Source organism: Conger conger, chromosome 9 (assembly GCF_963514075.1).
Source record: "Conger conger chromosome 9, fConCon1.1, whole genome shotgun sequence".
In the NCBI taxonomy this organism is placed as follows: Eukaryota; Metazoa; Chordata; class Actinopteri; order Anguilliformes; family Congridae; genus Conger; species Conger conger.
The window spans coordinates 61420719-61443218 of record NC_083768.1 but is presented as its reverse complement, the minus strand read 5'-3'; the positions used below and the strand labels follow the sequence as shown (position 1 = coordinate 61443218).

At 54.2% G+C, this 22500-nt stretch overlaps 1 protein-coding gene across 1 annotated transcript in view; it reads right to left on the bottom strand.

The window, feature by feature from the left end:
* Positions 1-22500, bottom strand: part of cap2 (cyclase associated actin cytoskeleton regulatory protein 2) — a 28088-nt gene that overhangs the window by 4896 nt on the left and 692 nt on the right. The window contains exons 2-11 of the mRNA XM_061254106.1: positions 21516-21646; positions 20250-20350; positions 17124-17201; positions 15656-15799; positions 4894-4979; positions 4634-4739; positions 2797-2983; positions 1512-1678; positions 1222-1345; positions 1043-1125 (exon numbers count right to left, since the gene is read on the bottom strand). Coding sequence (XP_061110090.1) covers positions 1043-1125; positions 1222-1345; positions 1512-1678; positions 2797-2983; positions 4634-4739; positions 4894-4979; positions 15656-15799; positions 17124-17201; positions 20250-20350; positions 21516-21633 — 1194 coding nt within the window. The 5' untranslated portion in view covers positions 21634-21646. The remainder of the gene's footprint in view (positions 1-1042; positions 1126-1221; positions 1346-1511; positions 1679-2796; positions 2984-4633; positions 4740-4893; positions 4980-15655; positions 15800-17123; positions 17202-20249; positions 20351-21515; positions 21647-22500) is intronic.

Below are 22500 nucleotides of genomic sequence, written 5' to 3'. Positions count from 1 at the left end.
GTTACCTGTAGCTCTGTGGGACAGGTTTACCTGTAGCTATGTGGGACAGGTTTACCTGTAGCTCTGTGGGACAGGGTTACCTGTAGCTATGTGTGGGACAGGGTTACCTGTAGCTCTGTGGGACAGGTTTACCTGTAGCTATGTGGGACAGGTTTACCTGTAGCTCTGTGGGACAGGTTTACCTGTAGCTCTGTGGGACAGGTTTACCTGTAGCTATGTGGGACAGGGTTACCTGTAGCTCTGTGGGACAGGGTTACCTGTAGCTCTGTGGGACAGGTTTACCTGTAGCTTTGTGGGACAGGGTTACCTGTAGCTATGTGTGGGACAGGTTTACCTGTAGCTCTGTGGGACAGGTTTACCTGTAGCTCTGTGGGACAGGGTTACCTGTAGCTCTGTGGGACAGGTTTACCTGTAGCTCTGTGGGACAGGGTTACCTGTAGCTCTGTGGGACAGGTTTACCTGTAGCTCCGTGGGACAGGTTTACCTGTAGCTCTATGTGGGACAGGTTTACCTGTAGCTCTGTGGGACAGGGTTACCTGTAGCTCTGTGGGACAGGTTTACCTGTAGCTCTGTGGGACAGGGTTACCTGTAGCTCTGTGGGACAGGTTTACCTGTAGCTCTGTGGGACAGGTTTACCTGTAGCTCTATGTGGGACAGGTTTACCTGTAGCTCTGTGGGACAGGTTTACCTGTAGCTCTATGTGGGACAGGTTTACCTGTAGCTCTGTGGGACAGGGTTACCTGTAGCTATGTGGGACAGGGTTACCTGTAGCTCTGTGGGATAGGTTTACCTGTAGCTATGTGGGACAGGTTTACCTGTAGCTCTGTGGGACAGGGTTACCTGTAGCTCTGTGGGACAGGTTTACCTGTAGCTCCGTGGGACAGGTTTACCTGTAGCTCTATGTGGGACAGGTTTACCTGTAGCTCTGTGGGACAGGGTTACCTGTAGCTATGTGGGACAGGGTTACCTGTAGCTCTGTGGGATAGGTTTACCTGTAGCTATGTGGGACAGGTTTACCTGTAGCTCTGTGGGACAGGGTTACCTGGAGTTTAATATCTTTGCAGTTGATAATCTCCACAATGCCGACCACGCTGTCGAACACCACGCCCATTTTCTTGCAGTTATCTGTGAAAGGGCAGAGGCCAGGTGGATAAACAATGTTTGTACAGATGATTTATCTCCAGTGACAGCACCCCCTGCTGGCCTGGAGGGCCTTCTCACCCAGGATGATGGAGTTGAGTTTGCCTTTAATCTGCAGGGTGGAGTTGGAGCAGCTGAAGACGTAGGCCACCTGTCGGAGCTCGGTGTCGGAGATGAGCAGGTCCGGGGCTCGGGTCTGATGTTCCTGCAGAGACAGATCCCCATTACAGCGGGGAGAGGGAGGGAGGGAGAGAGGGAGGAGAGAGGGGGGGAGAGGGAGAGGGAGGGAGGAAGAGAGAGGTGGGAGATGGAGAGAGGCAGTGGGGGAGAGAGGGATAGAGGGATACAGAGAGTAAACGAGTTTGACGTACCACCCGCCACTTCTTCCCCTCAAGCTCCAGCAGGGGTGTGTGGCTGTGGGGGGTGAGGGGCTGGGGGGTGGGGCTCTTCGTGGGGGCGGAGGGAGTGCTTGCCCCACCCTGTGAGCGCAGGCCTGGGTTCTTATGGGTCTTCAGAGCATCAGAGACGTGCTTCAGACCTGAGGCCAGAAACACCATTACACACACACACACACACATTCACACACACACACACACACACACACACACACATTCACACACACACACACACACACACACACTCACACTCACACACACACACACACACACACACACACACACACTCACACTCACACACACACACACACACACACACACACACACTCACACACACACACACTCACACACATTCACACACACACACACACTCACACTCACACACACACATTCACACACACACACACACACACACATTCACACTCACACACACACTCACACACACTCACACACATTCACACACACACGCACACACACACTCACACACATTCACACACACACACTCTCACACACACACACTCACACACACACACACACAAACACATTCACACACTCACACACACACACACATGCACACTCACACGCACACACATTCGCACACATGCAAACACACACACAAACACATTCACACATTCACACACACACACACACACGCACTCACTCACATTCACACACACACACTCTCACACACACACACACACTCACACACACACACAAACACATTCACACACTCACACACACACACACATGCACATGCACACTCACACGCACACACATTCGCACACATGCAAACACACACACACACATTCACACACACACACACACACTCTCACACACACAAACACACACACAAACACATTCACACACACACTCACACACACACACACATTCACACACACACACACACACATGCACACGCACACACACTCACACACATGCAAACACACACACAAACAAACACATTCACACATTCACACACACACGCACACACATATTCACAAACATGCACACACACACACACACTCACACACATTCACACACACACACACACTCACACACATGCAAACACACACACAAACAAACACATTCACACATTCACACACACACACGCACACACACATATTCACAAACATGCACACACACACACACACACTCACACACATTCACACACACACACACTCACACACATTCACACACACACACACACACACACACACACACACACATGCACACTCACACACACACTCTCTCCTAGGCTCACCTTTAGTGATGTCCTCTCCCTGGTTGAGCTGGGTGAACAGAGCCGAGTGCAGGGCGTTGCTGTCGGGTTTGGGCTGATCTGCGCTGGGAGGAGGAGGGGGGGGTGGAGGGGGCGGGGCCATGGGAGGGATGTGGTGGGCGGAGCCTGTGGAGGCAGGGTCAGGCAGGGTGGAGGGGGCCTTCGGGCCCTGTGGAAGAAGGATCAATTAAAATGAAAGTGCAGTACTCTCTCTGTCCAGCAGAGTGTGCCACCTTAACACTTGCACATGATGCTTGTTTCTCTAGCATTCAGGCTTATGGTTAGGGTTAGGGTGGAGTATTATATCATATGGTGCAGTATGTCCTAATTTAGCACCTTTATTCAGATACAAACTAACCCTAACCCTAACCACGGAACTTCAAATGTATTATTGTAAATTATTTGAACTGGTGTTCAAACCTGAGCTGCTATGTTGTAAATGTCAGAAAGATACAGGTCCAGTCTGGGTCACTGAGAAAGGAGCAGGCCGTGTTCAGTGTTGGTGTTCAGTGTTCAGGAGCAGGCCATGTTCAGTATTGGTGTTCAGTGTTCAGGAGCAGGCCATGTTCAGTGTTGGTGTTCAGTGTTCAGGAGCAGGCCATGTTCAGTGTTGGTGTTCAGTGTTCAGGAGCAGGCCATGTTCAGTGTTGATGTTCAGTGTTCAGGAGCAGGCCATGTTCAGTGTTGGTGTTCAGTGTTCAGGAGCAGGCCATGTTCAGTGTTGGTGTTAAGTGTTCAGGAGCAGGCCATGTTCAGTGTTGGTGTTAAGTGTTGACGAGCAGGCCATGTTGGTGTTCAGTGTTCAGGAGCAGGCCGTGTTCAGTGTTTGTTTTCAGTGTTCAGGAGCAGGCCATGTTCAGTGTTTGTTTTCAGTGTTCAGGAGCAGGCCATGTTCAGTGTTTGTGTTCAGTGTTGACGAGCAGGCCATGTTGGTGTTCAGTGTTCAGGAGCAGGCACTGTTCCGTGTTGGTGTTAAGTGTTCAGGAGCACGCCATGTTCAGTGTTGGTGTTCAGTCTTCAGGAGCAGGCAGTGTTGGTGTTCAGTGTTCAGGAGCACGCCATTTTCAGTGTTGGTGTTCAGTGTTCAGGAGCAGGTCATGTTTGTTTTCAGTGTTTAGGAGCAGTCAGTGTTCCGTGTTGGTGTTAAGTGTTCAGGAGCAGGCCGGGTTCAGTGTTGGTGTTCAGTGTCTAGGAGCAGGCAGTGTTCCGTGTTGGTGTTCAGTGTTGACGAGCAGACCATGTTCAGTGTTGGTGTTCAGTGTTCAGGAACAGGCCGTGTTCAGTGTTTGTGTTCAGTGTTGACGAGCAGGCCATGTTGGTGTTCAGTGTTCAGGAGCAGGCCGTGTTCAGTGTTTGTGTTCAGTGTTCAGGAGCAGGCCGTGTTCAGTGTTTGTGTTCAGTGTTCAGGAGCAGGCCGTGTTCAGTGTTTGTGTTCAGTGTCTAGGAGCAGGCAGTGTTCCATGTTGGTGTTTAGTGTTCAGGAGCAGGCCGTGTTCAGTGTTGGTGTTCAATGTTGGTATTCAGTGTTCAGGAGCAGGCTGTGTTCAGTGTTGGTGTTCAGTGTTCAGGAGCAGGCCGTGTTCAGTGTTTGTGTTCAGTGTTCAGGAGCAGGCTGTGTTCAGTGTTGGTGTTCAGTGTTCAGAAGCAGGCCGTGTTTGTTTTCAGTGTTTAGGAGCAGGCAGTGTTCCGTGTTGGTGTTCAGTGTTCAGGAGCAGGCCGTGTTCAGTGTTTCTGTTCAGTGTTGACGAGCAGGCCATGTTGGTGTTCAGTGTTCAGGAGCAGGCCGTGTTCAGTGTTGGTGTTCAGTACTCAGGCTCACAGTTTGGCTCCAGGTGAGTCCGGTGGTGTGGTGCTGCTTTATGTAGGCCTGCACTTGTGTCCAGATGTTGAGGTAGGTGCGAACCCAGTCCACATGCTGCTTATCCCTGCAGTGGAGAGATATACACAAAGACACGTGCCTCCTTCACCTGCCACCGCAGCGCTGCCATGTTGGAGCCCCACCATACCCAGCTCCTGTAACCATGGGGATGCCCCACCATACCCAGCTCCTGTAACCATGGGGACAGCAGCAGTACTCACGTGTCCTTGTAGTCCTTCAGGACGCGGTTTGTGTAGAACATGGCAGCATCATTCATCTCTTTCACATAAGGGCCTGGCTTCATGCACTGCGAGAGGGACAACATGACATTTACACAATAATGAACAACACAATGACGCAATAAGGCAATTACACAGTAACACAATAATGAGCAAGATTAAGCTATAACAATACCACAGTTGCACAATGCCACATTCACACTCATGTATGCATATCTACAGAGCAGTAAGAGCACAGCCTACAGACACAGTACTGTACTGATCCTGTTACCCAGCACACTGCTCTACTGAACCTGTACCCCAGCACACTGTTCTACTGACCCTGTACCCCAGCACACTGCTCTACTGACCCTGTACCCCAGCACACTGTTCTACTGACCCTGTACCCCAGCACACTGCTCTACTGACCCTGTACCCCAGTACACTGCTCTACTGACCCTGTACCCCAGCACACTGTTCTACTGACACTGACCCTGTACCCCAGCACACTGCTCTACTGACCCTGTACCCCAGCACACTGTTCTACTGACCCTGTACCCCAGCACACTGCTCTACTGACCCTGTACCCCAGCACACTGTTCTACTGACCCTGTACCCCAGCACACTGCTCTACTGACCCTGTACCCCAGTACACTGCTCGACTGACCCTGTACCCCAGCACACTGTTCTACTGACACTGACCCTGTACCCCAGCACACTGCTCTACTGACCCTGTACCCCAGCACATTGCTCTACTGACACTGACCCTGTACCCCAGCACACTGCTCTACTGACCCTGTACCCCAGCACACTGCTCTACTGACACTGACCCTGTACCCCAGCACACTGCTCTACTGACACTGACCCTGTACCCCAGCACACTGTTCTACTGACCCTGTACCCCAGCACACTGTTCTACTGACCCTGTACCCCAGCACACTGCTCTACTGACCCTGTACCCCAGCACACTGTTCTACTGACCCTGTACCCCAGCACACTGTTCTACTGACCCTGTACCCCAGCACACTGCTCTACTGACACTGACCCTGTACCCCAGCACACTGTTCTACTGACACTGACCCTGTACCCCAGCACACTGTTCTACTGACCCTGTACCCCAGTACACTGCTCTACTGACCCTGTACCCCAGCACACTGCTCTACTGACCCTGTACCCCAGCACACTGTTCTACTGACCCTGTACCCCAGCACACTGCTCTACTGACCCTGTACCCCAGCACACTGCTCTACTGACACTGACCCTGTACCCCAGCACACTGCTCTACTGACACTGACCCTGTACCCCAGCACACTGCTCTACTGACCCTGTACCCCAGTACACTGCTCTACTGACCCTGTACCCCAGCACACTGTTCTACTGACCCTGTACCCCAGCACACTGCTCTACTGACCCTGTACCCCAGCACACTGTTCTACTGACACTGACCCTGTACCCCAGCACACTGCTCTACTGACACTGACCCTGTACCCCAGCACACTGCTCTACTGACCCTGTACCCCAGTACACTGCTCTACTGACCCTGTACCCCAGCACACTGTTCTACTGACCCTGTACCCCAGCACACTGCTCTACTGACCCTGTACCCCAGCACACTGTTCTACTGACACTGACCCTGTACCCCAGCACACTGTTCTACTGACCCTATACCCCAGCACACTGCTCTACTGACCCTGTACCCCAGTACACTGTTCTACTGACCCTGTACCCCAGCACACTGCTCTACTGACCCTGTACCCCAGCACACTGCTCTACTGACCCTGTACCCCAGCACACTGTTCTACTGACCCTGTACCCCAGCACACTGCCCTACTGACCCTGTACCCCAGCACACTGCTCTACTGACCCTGTACCCCAGCACACTGCTCTACTGACCCTGTACCCCAGCACACTGCTCTACTGACCCTGGACCCCAGCACACTGCTCTACTGACCCTGTACCCCAGCACACTGCTCTACTGACCCTGTACCCCAGCACACTGTTCTACTGACCCTGTACCCCAGCACACTGTTCTACTGACCCTGTACCCCAGCACACTGCTCTACTGACACTGACCCTGTACCCCAGCACACTGTTCTACTGACCCTGTACCCCAGTACACTGCTCTACTGACCCTGTACCCCAGCACACTGTTCTACTGACACTGACCCTGTACCCCAGCACACTGCTCTACTGACACTGACCCTGTACCCCAGCACACTGCTCTACTGACCCTGTACCCCAGTACACTGCTCTACTGACCCTGTACCCCAGCACACTGTTCTACTGACCCTGTACCCCAGCACACTGCTCTACTGACCCTGTACCCCAGTACACTGCTCTACTGACCCTGTACCCCAGCACACTGTTCTACTGACCCTGTACCCCAGCACACTGCTCTACTGACCCTGTACCCCAGCACACTGCTCTACTGACCCTGTACCCCAGCACACTGCTCTACTGACCCTGTACCCCAGCACACTGCTCTACTGACCCTGTACCCCAGCACACTGCTCTACTGACCCTGTACCCCAGCACACTGCTCTACTGACCCTGTACCCCAGCACACTGTTCAACTGACCCTGTACCCCAGCACACTGCTCTACTGACCCTGTACCCCAGCACACTGTTCTACTGACCCTGTACCCCAGCACACTGTTCTACTGACCCTGTACCCCAGCACACTGCTCTACTGACCCTGTACCCCAGCACACTGCTCTACTGACCCTGTACCCCAGCACACTGCTCTACTGACCCTGTACCCCAGGACACTGCTCTACTGACCCTGTACCCCAGCACACTGCTCTACTGACCCTGTACCCCAGCACACTGCTCTACTGACCCTGTACCCCAGCACACTGCTCTACTGACCCTGTACCCCAGGACACTGCTCTACTGACCCTGTACCCCAGCACACTCCTCTACTGACCCTGTACCCCAGCACACTGTTCTACTGACCCTGTACCCCAGCACACTGCTCTACTGACCCTGTACCCCAGCACACTGCTCTACTGACCCTGTACCCCAGCACACTGCCTTACTGACCCTGTACCCCAGCACACTGCTCTACTGACCCTGTACCCCAGCACACTGCTCTACTGACCCTGTACCCCAGCACACTGCTCTACTGACACTGTACCCCAGCACACTGCTCTACTGACCCTGTACCCCAGCACACTGCTCTACTGACCCTGTACCCCAGCACACTGTTCTACTGACCCTGTACCCCAGCACACTGCTCTACTGACCCTGTACCCCAGCACACTGTTCTACTGACCCTGTACCCCAGCACACTGTTCTACTGACCCTGTACCCCAGCACACTGCTCTACTGACCCTGTACCCCAGCACACTGCTCTACTGACCCTGTACCCCAGCACACTGCTCTACTGACCCTGTAACCCAGGACACTGCTCTACTGACCCTGTACCCCAGCACACTGCTCTACTGACCCTGTACCCCAGCACACTGCTCTACTGACCCTGTACCCCAGGACACTGCTCTACTGACCCTGTACCCCAGCACACTCCTCTACTGACCCTGTACCCCAGGACACTGCTCTACTGACCCTGTACCCCAGCACACTCCTCTACTGACCCTGTACCCCAGCACACTGTTCTACTGACCCTGTACCCCAGCACACTGCTCTACTGACCCTGTACCCCAGCACACTGCTCTACTGACCCTGTACCCCAGCACACTGCCTTACTGACCCTGTACCCCAGCACACTGCTCTACTGACCCTGTACCCCAGCACACTGCTCTACTGACCCTGTACCCCAGCACACTGCTCTACTGACACTGTACCCCAGCACACTGCTCTACTGACCCTGTACCCCAGCACACTGCTCTACTGACCCTGTACCCCAGCACACTGTTCTACTGACCCTGTACCCCAGCACACTGCTCTACTGACCCTGTACCCCAGCACACTGTTCTACTGACCCTGTACCCCAGCACACTGCTCTACTGACCCTGTACCCCAGCACACTGCTCTACTGACCCTGTACCCCAGCACACTGCTCTACTGACCCTGTACCCCAGGACACTGCTCTACTGACCCTGTACCCCAGCACACTGCTCTACTGACCCTGTACCCCAGCACACTGCTCTACTGACCCTGTACCCCAGCACACTGCTCTACTGACCCTGTACCCCAGCACACTGCTCTACTGACCCTGTACCCCAGCACACTGCTCTACTGACCCTGTACCCCAGCACAATGTTCTACTGACACTGACCCTGTACCCCAGCACACTGCTCTACTGACCCTGTACCCCAGTACACTGCTCTACTGACCCTGTACCCCAGCACACTGCTCTACTGACCCTGTACCCCAGCACACTGTTCTACTGACCCTGTACCCCAGCACACTGCTCTACTGACCCTGTACCCCAGGACACTGCTCTACTGACCCTGTACCCCAGCACACTGCTCTACTGACCCTGTACCCCAGCACACTGCTCTACTGACCCTGTACCCCAGCACACTGCTCTACTGACCCTGTACCCCAGCACACTGTTCTACTGACCCTGTACCCCAGCACACTGCCCTACTGACCCTGTACCCCAGCACACTGCTCTACTGACCCTGTACCCCAGCACACTGCCCTACTGACCCTGTACCCCAGCACACTGCTCTACTGACCCTGTACCCCAGCACACTGTTCTACTGACACTGACCCTGTACCCTAGCACACTGCTCTACTGACCCTGTACCCCAGCACACTGTTCTACTGACACTGACCCTGTACCCCAGCACACTGTTCTACTGACCCTGTACCCCAGCACACTGCTCTACTGACCCTGTACCCCAGGACACTGCTCTACTGACCCTGTACCCCAGCACACTGCTCTACTGACCCTGTACCCCAGCACACTGTTCTACTGACCCTGTACCCCAGCACACTGCTCTACTGACCCTGTACCCCAGCACACTGTTCTACTGACCCTGTACCCCAGCACACTGTTCTACTGACCCTGTACCCCAGCACACTGTTCTACTGACACTGACCCTGTACCCCAGCACACTGTTCTACTGACTCTGTACCCCAGCACACTGTTCTACTGACCCTGTACCCCAGCACACTGCTCTACTGACCCTGTACCCCAGCACACTGTTCTACTGACACTGACCCTGTACCCCAGCACACTGTTCTACTGACCCTGTACCCCAGCATACTGCTCTACTGACCCTGTACCCCAGCACACTGCTCTACTAACCCTGTACCCCAGCACACTGTTCTACTGACCCTGTACCCCAGCACACTGTTCTACTGACCCTGTACCCCAGCACACTGTTCTACTGACCCTGTACCCCAGCACATGCTCTACTGACCCTGTACCCCAGCACACTGCTCTACTGACCCTGTACCCCAGCACACTGCTCTACTGACCCTGTACCCCAGCACACTGTTCTACTGACACTGACCCTGTACCCCAGCACACTGCTCTACTGACCCTGTACCCCAGCACACTGTTCTACTGACACTGACCCTGTACCCCAGCACACTGCTCTACTGACCCTGTACCCCAGCACACTGCTCTACTGACCCTGTACCCCAGCACACTGCTCTACTGACCCTGTACCCCAGGACACTGCTCTACTGACCCTGTACCCCAGCACACTGCTCTACTGACCCTGTACCCCAGCACACTGTTCTACTGACCCTGTACCCCAGCACACTGCTCTACTGACCCTGTACCCCAGCACACTGCTCTACTGACCCTGTACCCCAGCACACTGTTCTACTGACCCTGTACCCCAGCACACTGCCCTACTGACCCTGTACCCCAGCACACTGCTCTACTGACCCTGTACCCCAGCACACTGCCCTACTGACCCTGTACCCCAGCACACTGCTCTACTGACCCTGTACCCCAGCACACTGCTCTACTGACCCTGTACCCGAGCACACTGTTCTACTGACACTGACCCTGTACCCCAGCACACTGCTCTACTGACCCTGTACCCCAGCACACTGTTCTACTGACACTGACTCTGTACCCCAGCACACTGTTCTACTGACCCTGTACCCCAGCACACTGTTCTACTGACCCTGTACCCCAGCACACTGTTCTACTGACCCTGTACCCCAGCACACTGTTCTACTGACACTGACCCTGTACCCCAGCACACTGCTCTACTGACCCTGTACCCCAGCACACTGCTCTACTGACCCTGTACCCCAGCACACTGCTCTACTGACCCTGTACCCCAGCACACGGTTCTACTGACCCTGTACCCCAGCACACTGCTCTACTGACCCTGTACCCCAGCACACTGCTCTACTGACCCTGTACCCCAGCACACTGCTCTACTGACCCTGTACCCCAGCACACTGCTCTACTGACCCTGTACCCCAGCACACTGCTCTACTGACCCTGTACCCCAGCACACTGCTCTACTGACCCTGTACCCCAGCACACTGTTCTACTGACCCTGTACCCCAGCACACTGTTCTACTGACCCTGTACCCCAGCACACTGTTCTACTGACCCTGTACCCCAGCACACTGCTCTACTGACACTGACCCTGTACCCCAGCACACTGCTCTACTGACCCTGTACCCCAGCACACTGTTCTACTGACCCTGTACCCCAGCACACTGTTTTACTGACCCTGTACCCCAGCACACTGCTCTACTGACCCGGTACCCCAGCACACTGCTCTACTGACCCTGTACCCCAGCACACTGTTCTACTGACCCTGTACCCCAGCACACTGTTCTACTGACCCTGTACCCCAGCACACTGTTCTACTGACACTGACCCTGTACCCCAGCACACTGTTCTACTGACTCTGTACCCCAGCACACTGTTCTACTGACCCTGTACCCCAGCACACTGCTCTACTGACCCTGTACCCCAGCACACTGCTCTACTGACACTGACCCTGTACCCCAGCACACTGTTCTACTGAACCTGTACCCCAGCATACTGCTCTACTGACCTGTACCCCAGCACACTGTTCTACTGACCCTGTACCCCAGCACACTGCTCTACTGACCCTGTACCCCAGCACACTGCTCTACTGACCCTGTACCCCAGCACACTGCTCTACTGACACTGACCCTGTACCCCAGCACACTGTTCTACTGACCCTGTACCCCAGCACACTGCTCTACTGACCCTGTACCCCAGCACACTGCTCTACTGACCCTGTACCCCAGCAAACTGTTCTACTGACCCTGTACCCCAGCACACTACTCTACTGACCCTGTACCCCAGCACACTGCTCTACTGACACTGTACCCCAGCACACTGTTCTACTGACACTGACCCTGTACCCCAGCACACTGCTCTACTGACCCTGTACCCCAGTACACTGCTCTACTGACCCTGTACCCCAGCACACTGCTCTACTGACCCTGTACCCCAGCACACTGTTCTACTGACCCTGTACCCCAGCACACTGTTCTACTGACCCTGTACCCCAGCACACTGCTCTACTGACCCTGTACCCCAGCACACTGCTCTACTGACCCTGTACCCCAGCACACTGTTCTACTGACCCTGTACCCCAGCACACTGCTCTACTGACCCTGTACCCCAGCACACTGCTCTACTGACCCTGTACCCCAGCACACTGTTCTACTGACCCTGTACCCCAGCACACTGTTCTACTGACCCTGTACCCCAGCACACTGTTCTACTGACCCTGTACCCCAGCACACTGTTCTACTGACACTGACCCTGTACCCCAGCACACTGTTCTACTGACTCTGTACCCCAGCACACTGTTCTACTGACCCTGTACCCCAGCACACTGCTCTACTGACCCTGTACCCCAGCACACTGCTCTACTGACACTGACCCTGTATCCCAGCACACTGTTCTACTGACCCTGTACCCCAGCATACTGCTCTACTGACCTGTACCCCAGCACACTGTTCTACTGACCCTGTACCCCAGCACACTGCTCTACTGACCCTGTACCCCAGCACACTGCTCTACTGACCCTGTACCCCAGCAAACTGTTCTACTGACCCTGTACCCCAGCACACTACTCTACTGACCCTGTACCCCAGCACACTGCTCTACTGACACTGTACCCCAGCACACTGTTCTACTGACACTGACCCTGTACCCCAGCACACTGCTCTACTGACCCTGTACCCCAGTACACTGCTCTACTGACCCTGTACCCCAGCACACTGCTCTACTGACCCTGTACCCCAGCACACTGTTCTACTGACCCTGTACCCCAGCACACTGCTCTACTGACCCTGTACCCCAGCACACTGCTCTACTGACCCTGTACCCCAGCACACTGTTCTACTGACCCTGTACCCCAGCACACTGCTCTACTGACCCTGTACCCCAGCACACTGCTCTACTGACCCTGTACCCCAGCACACTGTTCTACTGACCCTGTACCCCAGCACACTGTTCTACTGACCCTGTACCCCAGCACACTGCTCTACTGACACTGACCCTGTACCCCAGCACACTGCTCTACTGACCCTGTACCCCAGCACACTGTTCTACTGACCCTGTACCCCAGCACACTGTTCTACTGACCCTGTACCCCAGCACACTGCTCTACTGACCCTGTACCCCAGCACACTGTTCTACTGACCCTGTACCCCAGCACACTGTTCTACTGACCCTGTACCCCAGCACACTGTTCTACTGACACTGACCCTGTACCCCAGCACACTGTTCTACTGACCCTGTACACCAGCACACTGTTCTACTGACCCTGTACCCCAGCACACTGTTCTACTGACCCTGTACCCCAGCACACTGCTCTACTGACCCTGTACCCCAGCACACTGCTCTACTGACCCTGTACCCCAGCACACTGTTCTACTGACCCTGTACCCCAGCACACTGCTCTACTGACCCTGTACCCCAGCACACTGCTCTACTGACCCTGTACCCCAGCACACTGTTCTACTGACCCTGTACCCCAGCACACTGTTCTACTGACCCTGTACCCCAGCACACTGTTCTACTGACCCTGTACCCCAGCACACTGTTCTACTGACACTGACCCTGTACCCCAGCACACTGTTCTACTGACTCTGTACCCCAGCACACTGTTCTACTGACCCTGTACCCCAGCACACTGCTCTACTGACCCTGTACCCCAGCACACTGCTCTACTGACACTGACCCTGTATCCCAGCACACTGTTCTACTGACCCTGTACCCCAGCATACTGCTCTACTGACCTGTACCCCAGCACACTGTTCTACTGACCCTGTACCCCAGCACACTGCTCTACTGACCCTGTACCCCAGCACACTGCTCTACTGACCCTGTACCCCAGCAAACTGTTCTACTGACCCTGTACCCCAGCACACTACTCTACTGACCCTGTACCCCAGCACACTGCTCTACTGACACTGTACCCCAGCACACTGTTCTACTGACACTGACCCTGTACCCCAGCACACTGCTCTACTGACCCTGTACCCCAGTACACTGCTCTACTGACCCTGTACCCCAGCACACTGCTCTACTGACCCTGTACCCCAGCACACTGTTCTACTGACCCTGTACCCCAGCACACTGCTCTACTGACCCTGTACCCCAGCACACTGCTCTACTGACCCTGTACCCCAGCACACTGTTCTACTGACCCTGTACCCCAGCACACTGCTCTACTGACCCTGTACCCCAGCACACTGCTCTACTGACCCTGTACCCCAGCACACTGTTCTACTGACCCTGTACCCCAGCACACTGTTCTACTGACCCTGTACCCCAGCACACTGCTCTACTGACACTGACCCTGTACCCCAGCACACTGCTCTACTGACCCTGTACCCCAGCACACTGTTCTACTGACCCTGTACCCCAGCACACTGTTCTACTGACCCTGTACCCCAGCACACTGCTCTACTGACCCTGTACCCCAGCACACTGTTCTACTGACCCTGTACCCCAGCACACTGTTCTACTGACCCTGTACCCCAGCACACTGTTCTACTGACACTGACCCTGTACCCCAGCACACTGTTCTACTGACCCTGTACACCAGCACACTGTTCTACTGACCCTGTACCCCAGCACACTGCTCTACTGACGCTGTACCCCAGCACACTGCTCTACTGACACTGACCCTGTACCCCAGCACACTGTTCTACTGACCCTGTACCCCAGCACACTGCTCTACTGACCCTGTACCCCAGCACACTGCTCTACTGACCCTGACCCTGTACCCCAGCACACTGTTCTACTGACCCTGTACACCAGCACACTGTTCTACTGACCCTGTACCCCAGCACACTGCTCTACTGACCCTGTACCCCAGCACACTGCTCTACTGACACTGACCCTGTACCCCAGCACACTGTTCTACTGACCCTGTACCCCAGCACACTGCTCTACTGACCCTGTACCCCAGCACACTGCTCTACTGACCCTGTACCCCAGCACACTGCTCTACTGACCCTGTACCCCAGCACACTGCTCTACTGACCCTGTACCCCAGCACACTGTTCTACTGACCCTGTACCCCAGCACACTGCTCTACTGACCCTGTACCCCAGCACACTGCTCTACTGACCCTGTACCCCAGTACACTGCTCTACTGACCCTGTACCCCAGTACACTGCTCTACTGACCCTGTACCCCAGCACACTGCTCTACTGAAACAAGACTAGACACTGAGCGCTCACGTGCCTTCACAAATGAGGCGATTGAGTACACTGATCATGCCCCTAAAGGGGTGTAATGTGTGACTGGCTCCTCTGTGGAGCCTCTGCAGCAGTGGCGAGCACTGGGGTGGAGTGGCGACCTGTTGCCATGACTACTCACCACGGTGACCCAGCCCAGCGCCGGGATGCTCTCGCTCACGGCGGAGAGGTGGTTAAACAGCCGGCTCCCGCGGTTCTGCTCCCGAAACCGCTGCACCTGCTGGATCTGCTCTGAGATGGGCTGCAGCAGGGCCGCCATGTCTGCCTGCCAGACGCACAGCATCATGGGACAGACGCACAGCATCATGGGACAGACGCACAGCATCATGGGACAGACGCACAGCATCATGGGACAGACGCACAGCATCATGGGACAGACGCACAGCATCATGGGAGAGAGAGACTGCACAACAGCAGCTGTCACGGACCGACACCCTGGGTGTGTGTGTGTGTGTGTACTGTGTACTGTGTTTGTAGAGTGTGTGTAGGGGGTGTGTATACTGTATAGTGTGTGCGTGGAGTGTGTAGGGGGTGTGTATACTGCAGAGTGTGTGTGGAGTGTGTGTGTGTGTGTGTGTGTACTGTGTACTGTGTTTGTAGAGTGTGTGTAGGGGGTGTGTATACTGTATAGTGTGTGCGTGGAGTGTGTAGGGGGTGTGTATACTGTATAGTGTGTGTGTGGAGTGTGTGTAGGGGGTGTGTGTACTGTATAGTGTGTGTGTGGAGCGTGTGTAGGGTGTGTGTCGAGTGTGTATAGGGTGTCTGTATAGTGTGTGTACTGTGCAGGCTGCTGGTGTGTGTGTGTGTGTGCGTGTACCTCTGCAGGCTTCTGGTGTGCGGGGTGTGTGTGTGTGTGTGAGTGTGTGTGTGCGGGGTGTGCGTGTGTGTGTGTGAGTGTGTGTGTGCGGGGTGTGCGTGTGTGTGTGTGTGAGTGTGTGCGGGGTGTGTGTGTGTGAGTGTGTGTGCGGGGTGTGTGTGTGTGTGTGTGTGTGTGCGGGGTGTGTGTGTGTGTGTGTGTGTGTGTGTGGGGTGTGTGTGTGTGTGTGTGTGTGTGTGTGCGGGGTGTGTGTGTGTTTGTGTGTGTATGTGTGTGTGTGTGTTTGTGTGTGTGTGTGTGCGGGGTGTGTGTGTTTGTGTGTGTGTGTTTGCGGGGTGTGTGTGTGTGTACCTCTGCGGACTGCTGGTGTGCGGGGTGTGTGTGTGTGTGTGTGTGTGTGTGTGTGTGTGTGTGCGGGGTGTGTGTGTGTGTGAGTGTGTGTGCGGGGTGTGTGTGTGCGGGGTGTGTGTGTGTGTGTGTGTGAGTGTGTGTGTGCGGGGTGTGTGTGTGTGTGTGTGCGGGGTGTGTGTGTGTGAGTGTGTGTGTGTGTGCGGGGTGTGTGTGTGTGTGTGTGTGTGTGTGTGCGGTGTGTGTGTGTGTGTGAGTGTGTGTGTGCGGGGTGTGTGTGTGTGTGTGTGAGTGTGTGTGCGGGGTGTGTGTGTGTGTGTGTGTGAGTGTGTGTGTGCGGGGTGTGTGTGTGTGTGTGTGTGTGTGAGTGTGTGTGTGCGGGGTGTGTGTGTGTGTGTGCGGGTGAGTGTGTGTGTGTGTGTACCTCTGTGGGCTGCTGGTGTGCGGCCGCCATCTTGATGAAGTCTCTCTGGACGTTCAGAGCAGTCTTCACCATCTCTGCCTGCAGGGGTTAAAGGTCATGCCAACTGTGTTATATTTCAAAAACTGAGAATGAGAATATTACGTATACTAATATTCTTCTGTTTAAATGCCAAATCAGTGTTCCGGATGCACAGATGTAATCTGAATGTCCTCTGCCGTATCTGGGATTCGCTCGGATGTTAGTGCCCAGTTCTGGCAATACTGTTTCAGAATCTAACCCTAACAGGTTCTGCTGAAACCTCTGAAACCTTGTTTCTCTCCCTTCCTCTGCCCTCTCTCTCTGCCCCCGTTCTCTCGATCTCCCTAGGATAGGTATCTATAGGTATAGGCCTGGTGGTTTCCTCAGGAAGTGAAACAGTGAAATAGAAATTATGGCAGTGTCTTTTAGCTTTAAAAATGATGAGGAAACGAAGGACAAGCAATGGTACTCTGATATCTGAATGTGCATTATTGCAGGGTGTGTTATCATTATTGTAGGGTGTGTTATCATTATTGCAGGGTGTGTTATCATTATTGCAGGGTGTGTTATCATTATTGCAGGGTGTGTTACCATTATTGCAGAGTGTGTTATCATTATTGCAGGGTGTGTTATCAGTGAAAGGGTGGGGTCAGGACTCTGCAGTGAAGGTGTTGGGTCAGGACTCTAGTGAAGGTGTGGGGTCAGGGCTCTAGTGAAGGTGTGGGGTCAGGACTCTAGTGAAGGTGTGGGGTCAGGACTCTGCAGTGGAGGTGTGGGGTCAGGACTCTGCAGTGAAGGTGTTGGGTCAGGACTCTGCAGTGAAGGTGTGGGGTCAGGGCTCTAGTGAAGGTGTTGGGTCAGGACTGTGCAGTGAAGGTGTGGAGTCAGGACTCGAGTGAAGGTGTGGGGTCAGGACTCTAGTGAAGGTGTGGGGTCAGTACTCTAGTGAAGGTGTGGGGTCAGGACTCTAGTGAAGGTGTGGGGTCAGTACTCTAGTGAAGGTGTTGGGTCAGGACTCTGCAGTGAAAGGGTGGGGTCAGGACTCCAGTGAAGGTGTGGGGTCAGGACTCTAGTGAAGGTGTGGGGTCAGGACTCTAGTGAAGGTGTTGGGTCAGGACTCTAGTGAAGGTGTTGGGTCAGGACTCTGCAGTGAAGGTGTGGGGTCAGGACTCTAGTGAAGGTGTGGGGTCAGGACTCTAGTGAAGGTGTGGGGTCAGGGCTCTAGTGAAGGTGTGGGGTCAGGGCTCAGCAGTGAAGGTGTTGGGTCAGGACTCTAGTGAAGGTGTTGGGTCAGGACTCTAGTGAAGGTGTGGGGTCAGGACTCTAGTGAAGGTGTGGGGTCAGGGCTCAGCAGTGAAGGTGTTGGGTCAGGACTCTAGTGAAGGTGTTGGGTCAGGACTCTGCAGTGAAGGTGTGGGGTCAGGACTCGAGTGAAGGTGTGGGGTCAGGACTCTAGTGAAGGTGTGGGGTCAGTACTCTAGTGAAGGTGTGGGGTCAGGACTCTAGTGAAGGTGTGGGGTCAGTACTCTAGTGAAGCTGTTGGGTCAGGACTCTGCAGTGAAAGGGTGGGGTCAGGACTCCAGTGAAGGTGTGGGGTCAGGACTCTGCAGTGAAGGTGTGGGGTCAGGACTCTGCAGTGAAGGTGTTGGGTCAGGACTCTAGTGAAGGTGTGGGGTCAGGGCTCTAGTGAAGGTGTGGGGTCAGGACTCTAGTGAAGGTGTGGGGTCAGGACTCTAGTGAAGGTGTGGGGTCAGGACTCTGCAGTGGAGGTGTGGGGTCAGGACTCTGCAGTGAAGGTGTTGGGTCAGGACTCTAGTGAAGGTGTGGGGTCAGGGCTCTAGTGAAGGTGTTGGGTCAGGACTGTGCAGTGAAGGTGTGGAGTCAGGACTCGAGTGAAGGTGTGGGGTCAGGACTCTAGTGAAGGTGTGGGGTCAGTACTCTAGTGAAGGTGTGGGGTCAGGACTCTAGTGAAGGTGTGGGGTCAGTACTCTAGTGAAGCTGTTGGGTCAGGACTCTGCAGTGAAAGGGTGGGGTCAGGACTCCAGTGAAGGTGTGGGGTCAGGACTCTAGTGAAGGTGTGGGGTCAGGACTCTAGTGAAGGTGTTGGGTCAGGACTCTGCAGTGAAGGTGTGGGGTCAGGACTCTAGTGAAGGTGTGGGGTCAGTACTCTAGTGAAGGTGTGGGGTCAGGGCTCTAGTGAAGGTGTGGGGTCAGGACTCTAGTGAAGGTGTTGGGTCAGGACTCTGCAGTGAAGGTGTGGGGTCAGGACTCTAGTGAAGGTGTGGGGTCAGGACTCTAGTGAAGGTGTGGGGTCAGGACTCTAGTGAAGGTGTGGGGTCAGGACTCTAGTGAAGGTGTGGGGTCAGGACTCTAGTGAAGGTGTTGGGTCAGGACTCTAGTGAAGGTGTGGGGTCAGGACTCTGCAGTGAAGGTGTGGGGTCAGGACTCTGCAGTGAAGGTGTTGGGTCAGGACTCTAGTGAAGGTGTGGGGTCAGGGCTCTAGTGAAGGTGTGGGGTCAGGACTCTAGTGAAGGTGTGGGGTCAGGACTCTAGTGAAGGTGTGGGGTCAGGACTCTGCAGTGGAGGTGTTGGGTCAGGACTCTAGTGAAGGTGTGGGGTCAGGACTCTAGTGAAGGTGGGGGGTCAGGACTCTGCAGTGGAGGTGTTGGGTCAGGACTCTAGTGAAGGTGTGGGCTCAGGACTCTAGTGAAGGTGTGGGGTCAGGACTCTAGTGAAGGTGTGGGGTCAGGACTCTAGTGAAGGTGTGGGGTCAGTACTCTAGTGAAGGTGTGGGGTCAGGACTCTAGTGAAGGTGTGGGGTCAGGACTCCAGTGAAGGTGTGGGGTCAGGGCTCTAGTGAAGGTGTGGGGTCAGGACTCTAGTGAAGGTGTGGGGTCAGGACTCTAGTGAAGGTGTGGGGTCAGGACTCCAGTGAAGGTGTGGGGTCAGGGCTCTAGTGAAGGTGTGGGGTCAGGACTCTAGTGAAGGTGTGGGGTCAGTACTCTAGTGAAGGTGTGGGGTCAGTACTCTAGTGAAGGTGTTGGGTCAGGACTCTAGTGAAGGTGTGGGGTCAGGACTGTGCAGTGAAGGTGTTGGGTCAGGACTCACGTGTTTCTCCACATCCTCTCCGATTGCCTGGCTGCTCCTCACGTAGTCTGACACCGGCCCCTCCAACAGCAGGTCAAAGGCCTCCACACACTGAGCCACACCTGAGAGAGAGAGAGTCATCCACACCTTTATGTGTGCGTGTGTGTGAGAGTGTGAGTGTGTGTAAGTGTGTGTGTGTGTGTGTGTGAGAGAGAGAGTCATCCACACCTGTATGTGTGCGTGTGTGTGAGAGTGTGAGTGTGTGTAAGTGTGTGTGTGTGTGTGTGTGAGAGAGAGAGTCATCCACACCTGTATGTGTGCGTGTGTGTGAGAGAGTGTGAGTTTGTGTGAGTGTGTGTGTGTGTGTGTGTGTGTGTGTGAGAGAGAGAGAGTCATCCACACCTGTATGTGTGCGTGTGTGTGAGTGTGTGTGAGAGAGTCATCCACACCTGTATGTGTGCGTGTGTGTGAGTGTGTGTGAGAGAGAGTCATCCACACCTGTATGTGTGTGTGTGTGTGTGTGTGTGAGTGTGTGAGAGAGAGTCATCCACACCTGTATGTGTGCGTGTGTGTGAGAGAGTGTGAGTGTGTGTAAGTGTGCGTGAGTGTGCGTGTGTGTGAGAGAGTGTGAGTTTGTGTGAGTGTGTGTGTGTGTGTGAGAGAGAGTCATCCACACCTGTATGTGTGCGTGTGTGTGAGAGAGTGTGAGTGTGTGTAAGTGTGCGTGAGTGTGCGTGTGTGTGAGAGAGAGTCATCCACACCTGTATGTGTGCGTGTGTGTGAGAGAGTGTGAGTTTGTGTGAGTGTGTGTGTGTGTGTGTGTGTGTGTGTGAGAGAGAGAGAGTCATCCACACCTGTATGTGTGCGTGTGTGTGAGAGAGTGTGAGTTTGTGTGAGTGTGTGTGTGTGTGTGTGTGTGTGTGTGTGAGAGAGAGAGAGTCATCCACACCTGTATGTGTGCGTGTGTGTGAGAGAGTGTGTGAGAGAGTCATCCACACCTGTATGTGTGCGTGTGTGTGAGAGAGTGTGAGTGTGTGTAAGTGTGCGTGAGTGTACGTGTGTGTGTGAGAGAGTCATCCACACCTGTATGTGTGCGTGTGTGTGAGAGAGTGTGAGTGTGTGTAAGTGTGCGTGAGTGTGCGTGTGTGTGAGAGAGTGTGAGTTTGTGTGAGTGTGTGTGTGTGTGTGAGAGAGAGAGAGTCATCCACACCTGTATGTGTGCGTGTGTGTGAGAGAGTGTGTGTGTGTGTATGTGCATTGATCACTCATTCTGTGTTCTCTATGTACCACTGATTCCATTGGTCATGTCTCCATTGGCCACGCCCCCAGCTGGCCCCTGCATCTTGACGGACATGTTCTCCAGGCGAATCACAGCCTGCTCCAGCCTCTGCACCAATGCCTCCATCTCTCTCAGCAGCCTGAAAGTCCATCAGTCACAGTCTGTTGGAGTATCTCAGCCGAGTATCTCAGTTATAGTCTCAGTCACAGTCTGTTAGAGTATCTCAGTTATAGTCTCTCAGTCCAGATGTATCATTATATCCAGCACACTGGGTTGCACAGCCCAAAGCAGTGTGTGAGCTCATCATTACAGGCAGAACCTATGAGATCCAGGGGGTGAGTTACGTATGGGCCCCAGAAACAGCATCACCACACAGGTCTGCAGCCACGAGAAACCCAACCCGGGACCCAACCCCCATCAGAACACGCATGTCAGCTGGAACAGGCACAGACTGTACTTACATACCACACTGTACCCACTCCACCCTTACATACTACACGCTCATACTGCATGCTACCCACTACAGCCTTACATACTACACACTCATACTGCATGCTACCCACTACAGCCTTACGTACTACACACTACACATTGACAAACTTTACAAAGCACCTACACTGTGTGTGTGTATTTTCTTGATTATTAGACATGGGAGTACCCCCCACTGCTTCCTGGAGACCGGCCTGTTCACCATCCATGGCCTCCTCTCACTCACAGTTCAGTGATTCACGTTTAAGTGCAGGTCTACTTTACTCTCAGTTATTGCACCACATGTTGTACTTGGTGTGGCAACGAACACCTAATGTATAGCTACTTGGTCAAAACAGTAAACACTTTAATTCAGTCCATAACTTACCAAAAACAATTAAGTTATGAGTATATTTAAATATCCGACAGAATCGCTAGGCAACTCTAACCCCAGGACACCAGTGCAGCAGAGCGCATCTGAGTAACGGTCAGCGTTCAGTCGGCTGTGACGCAACCTTCCAATGT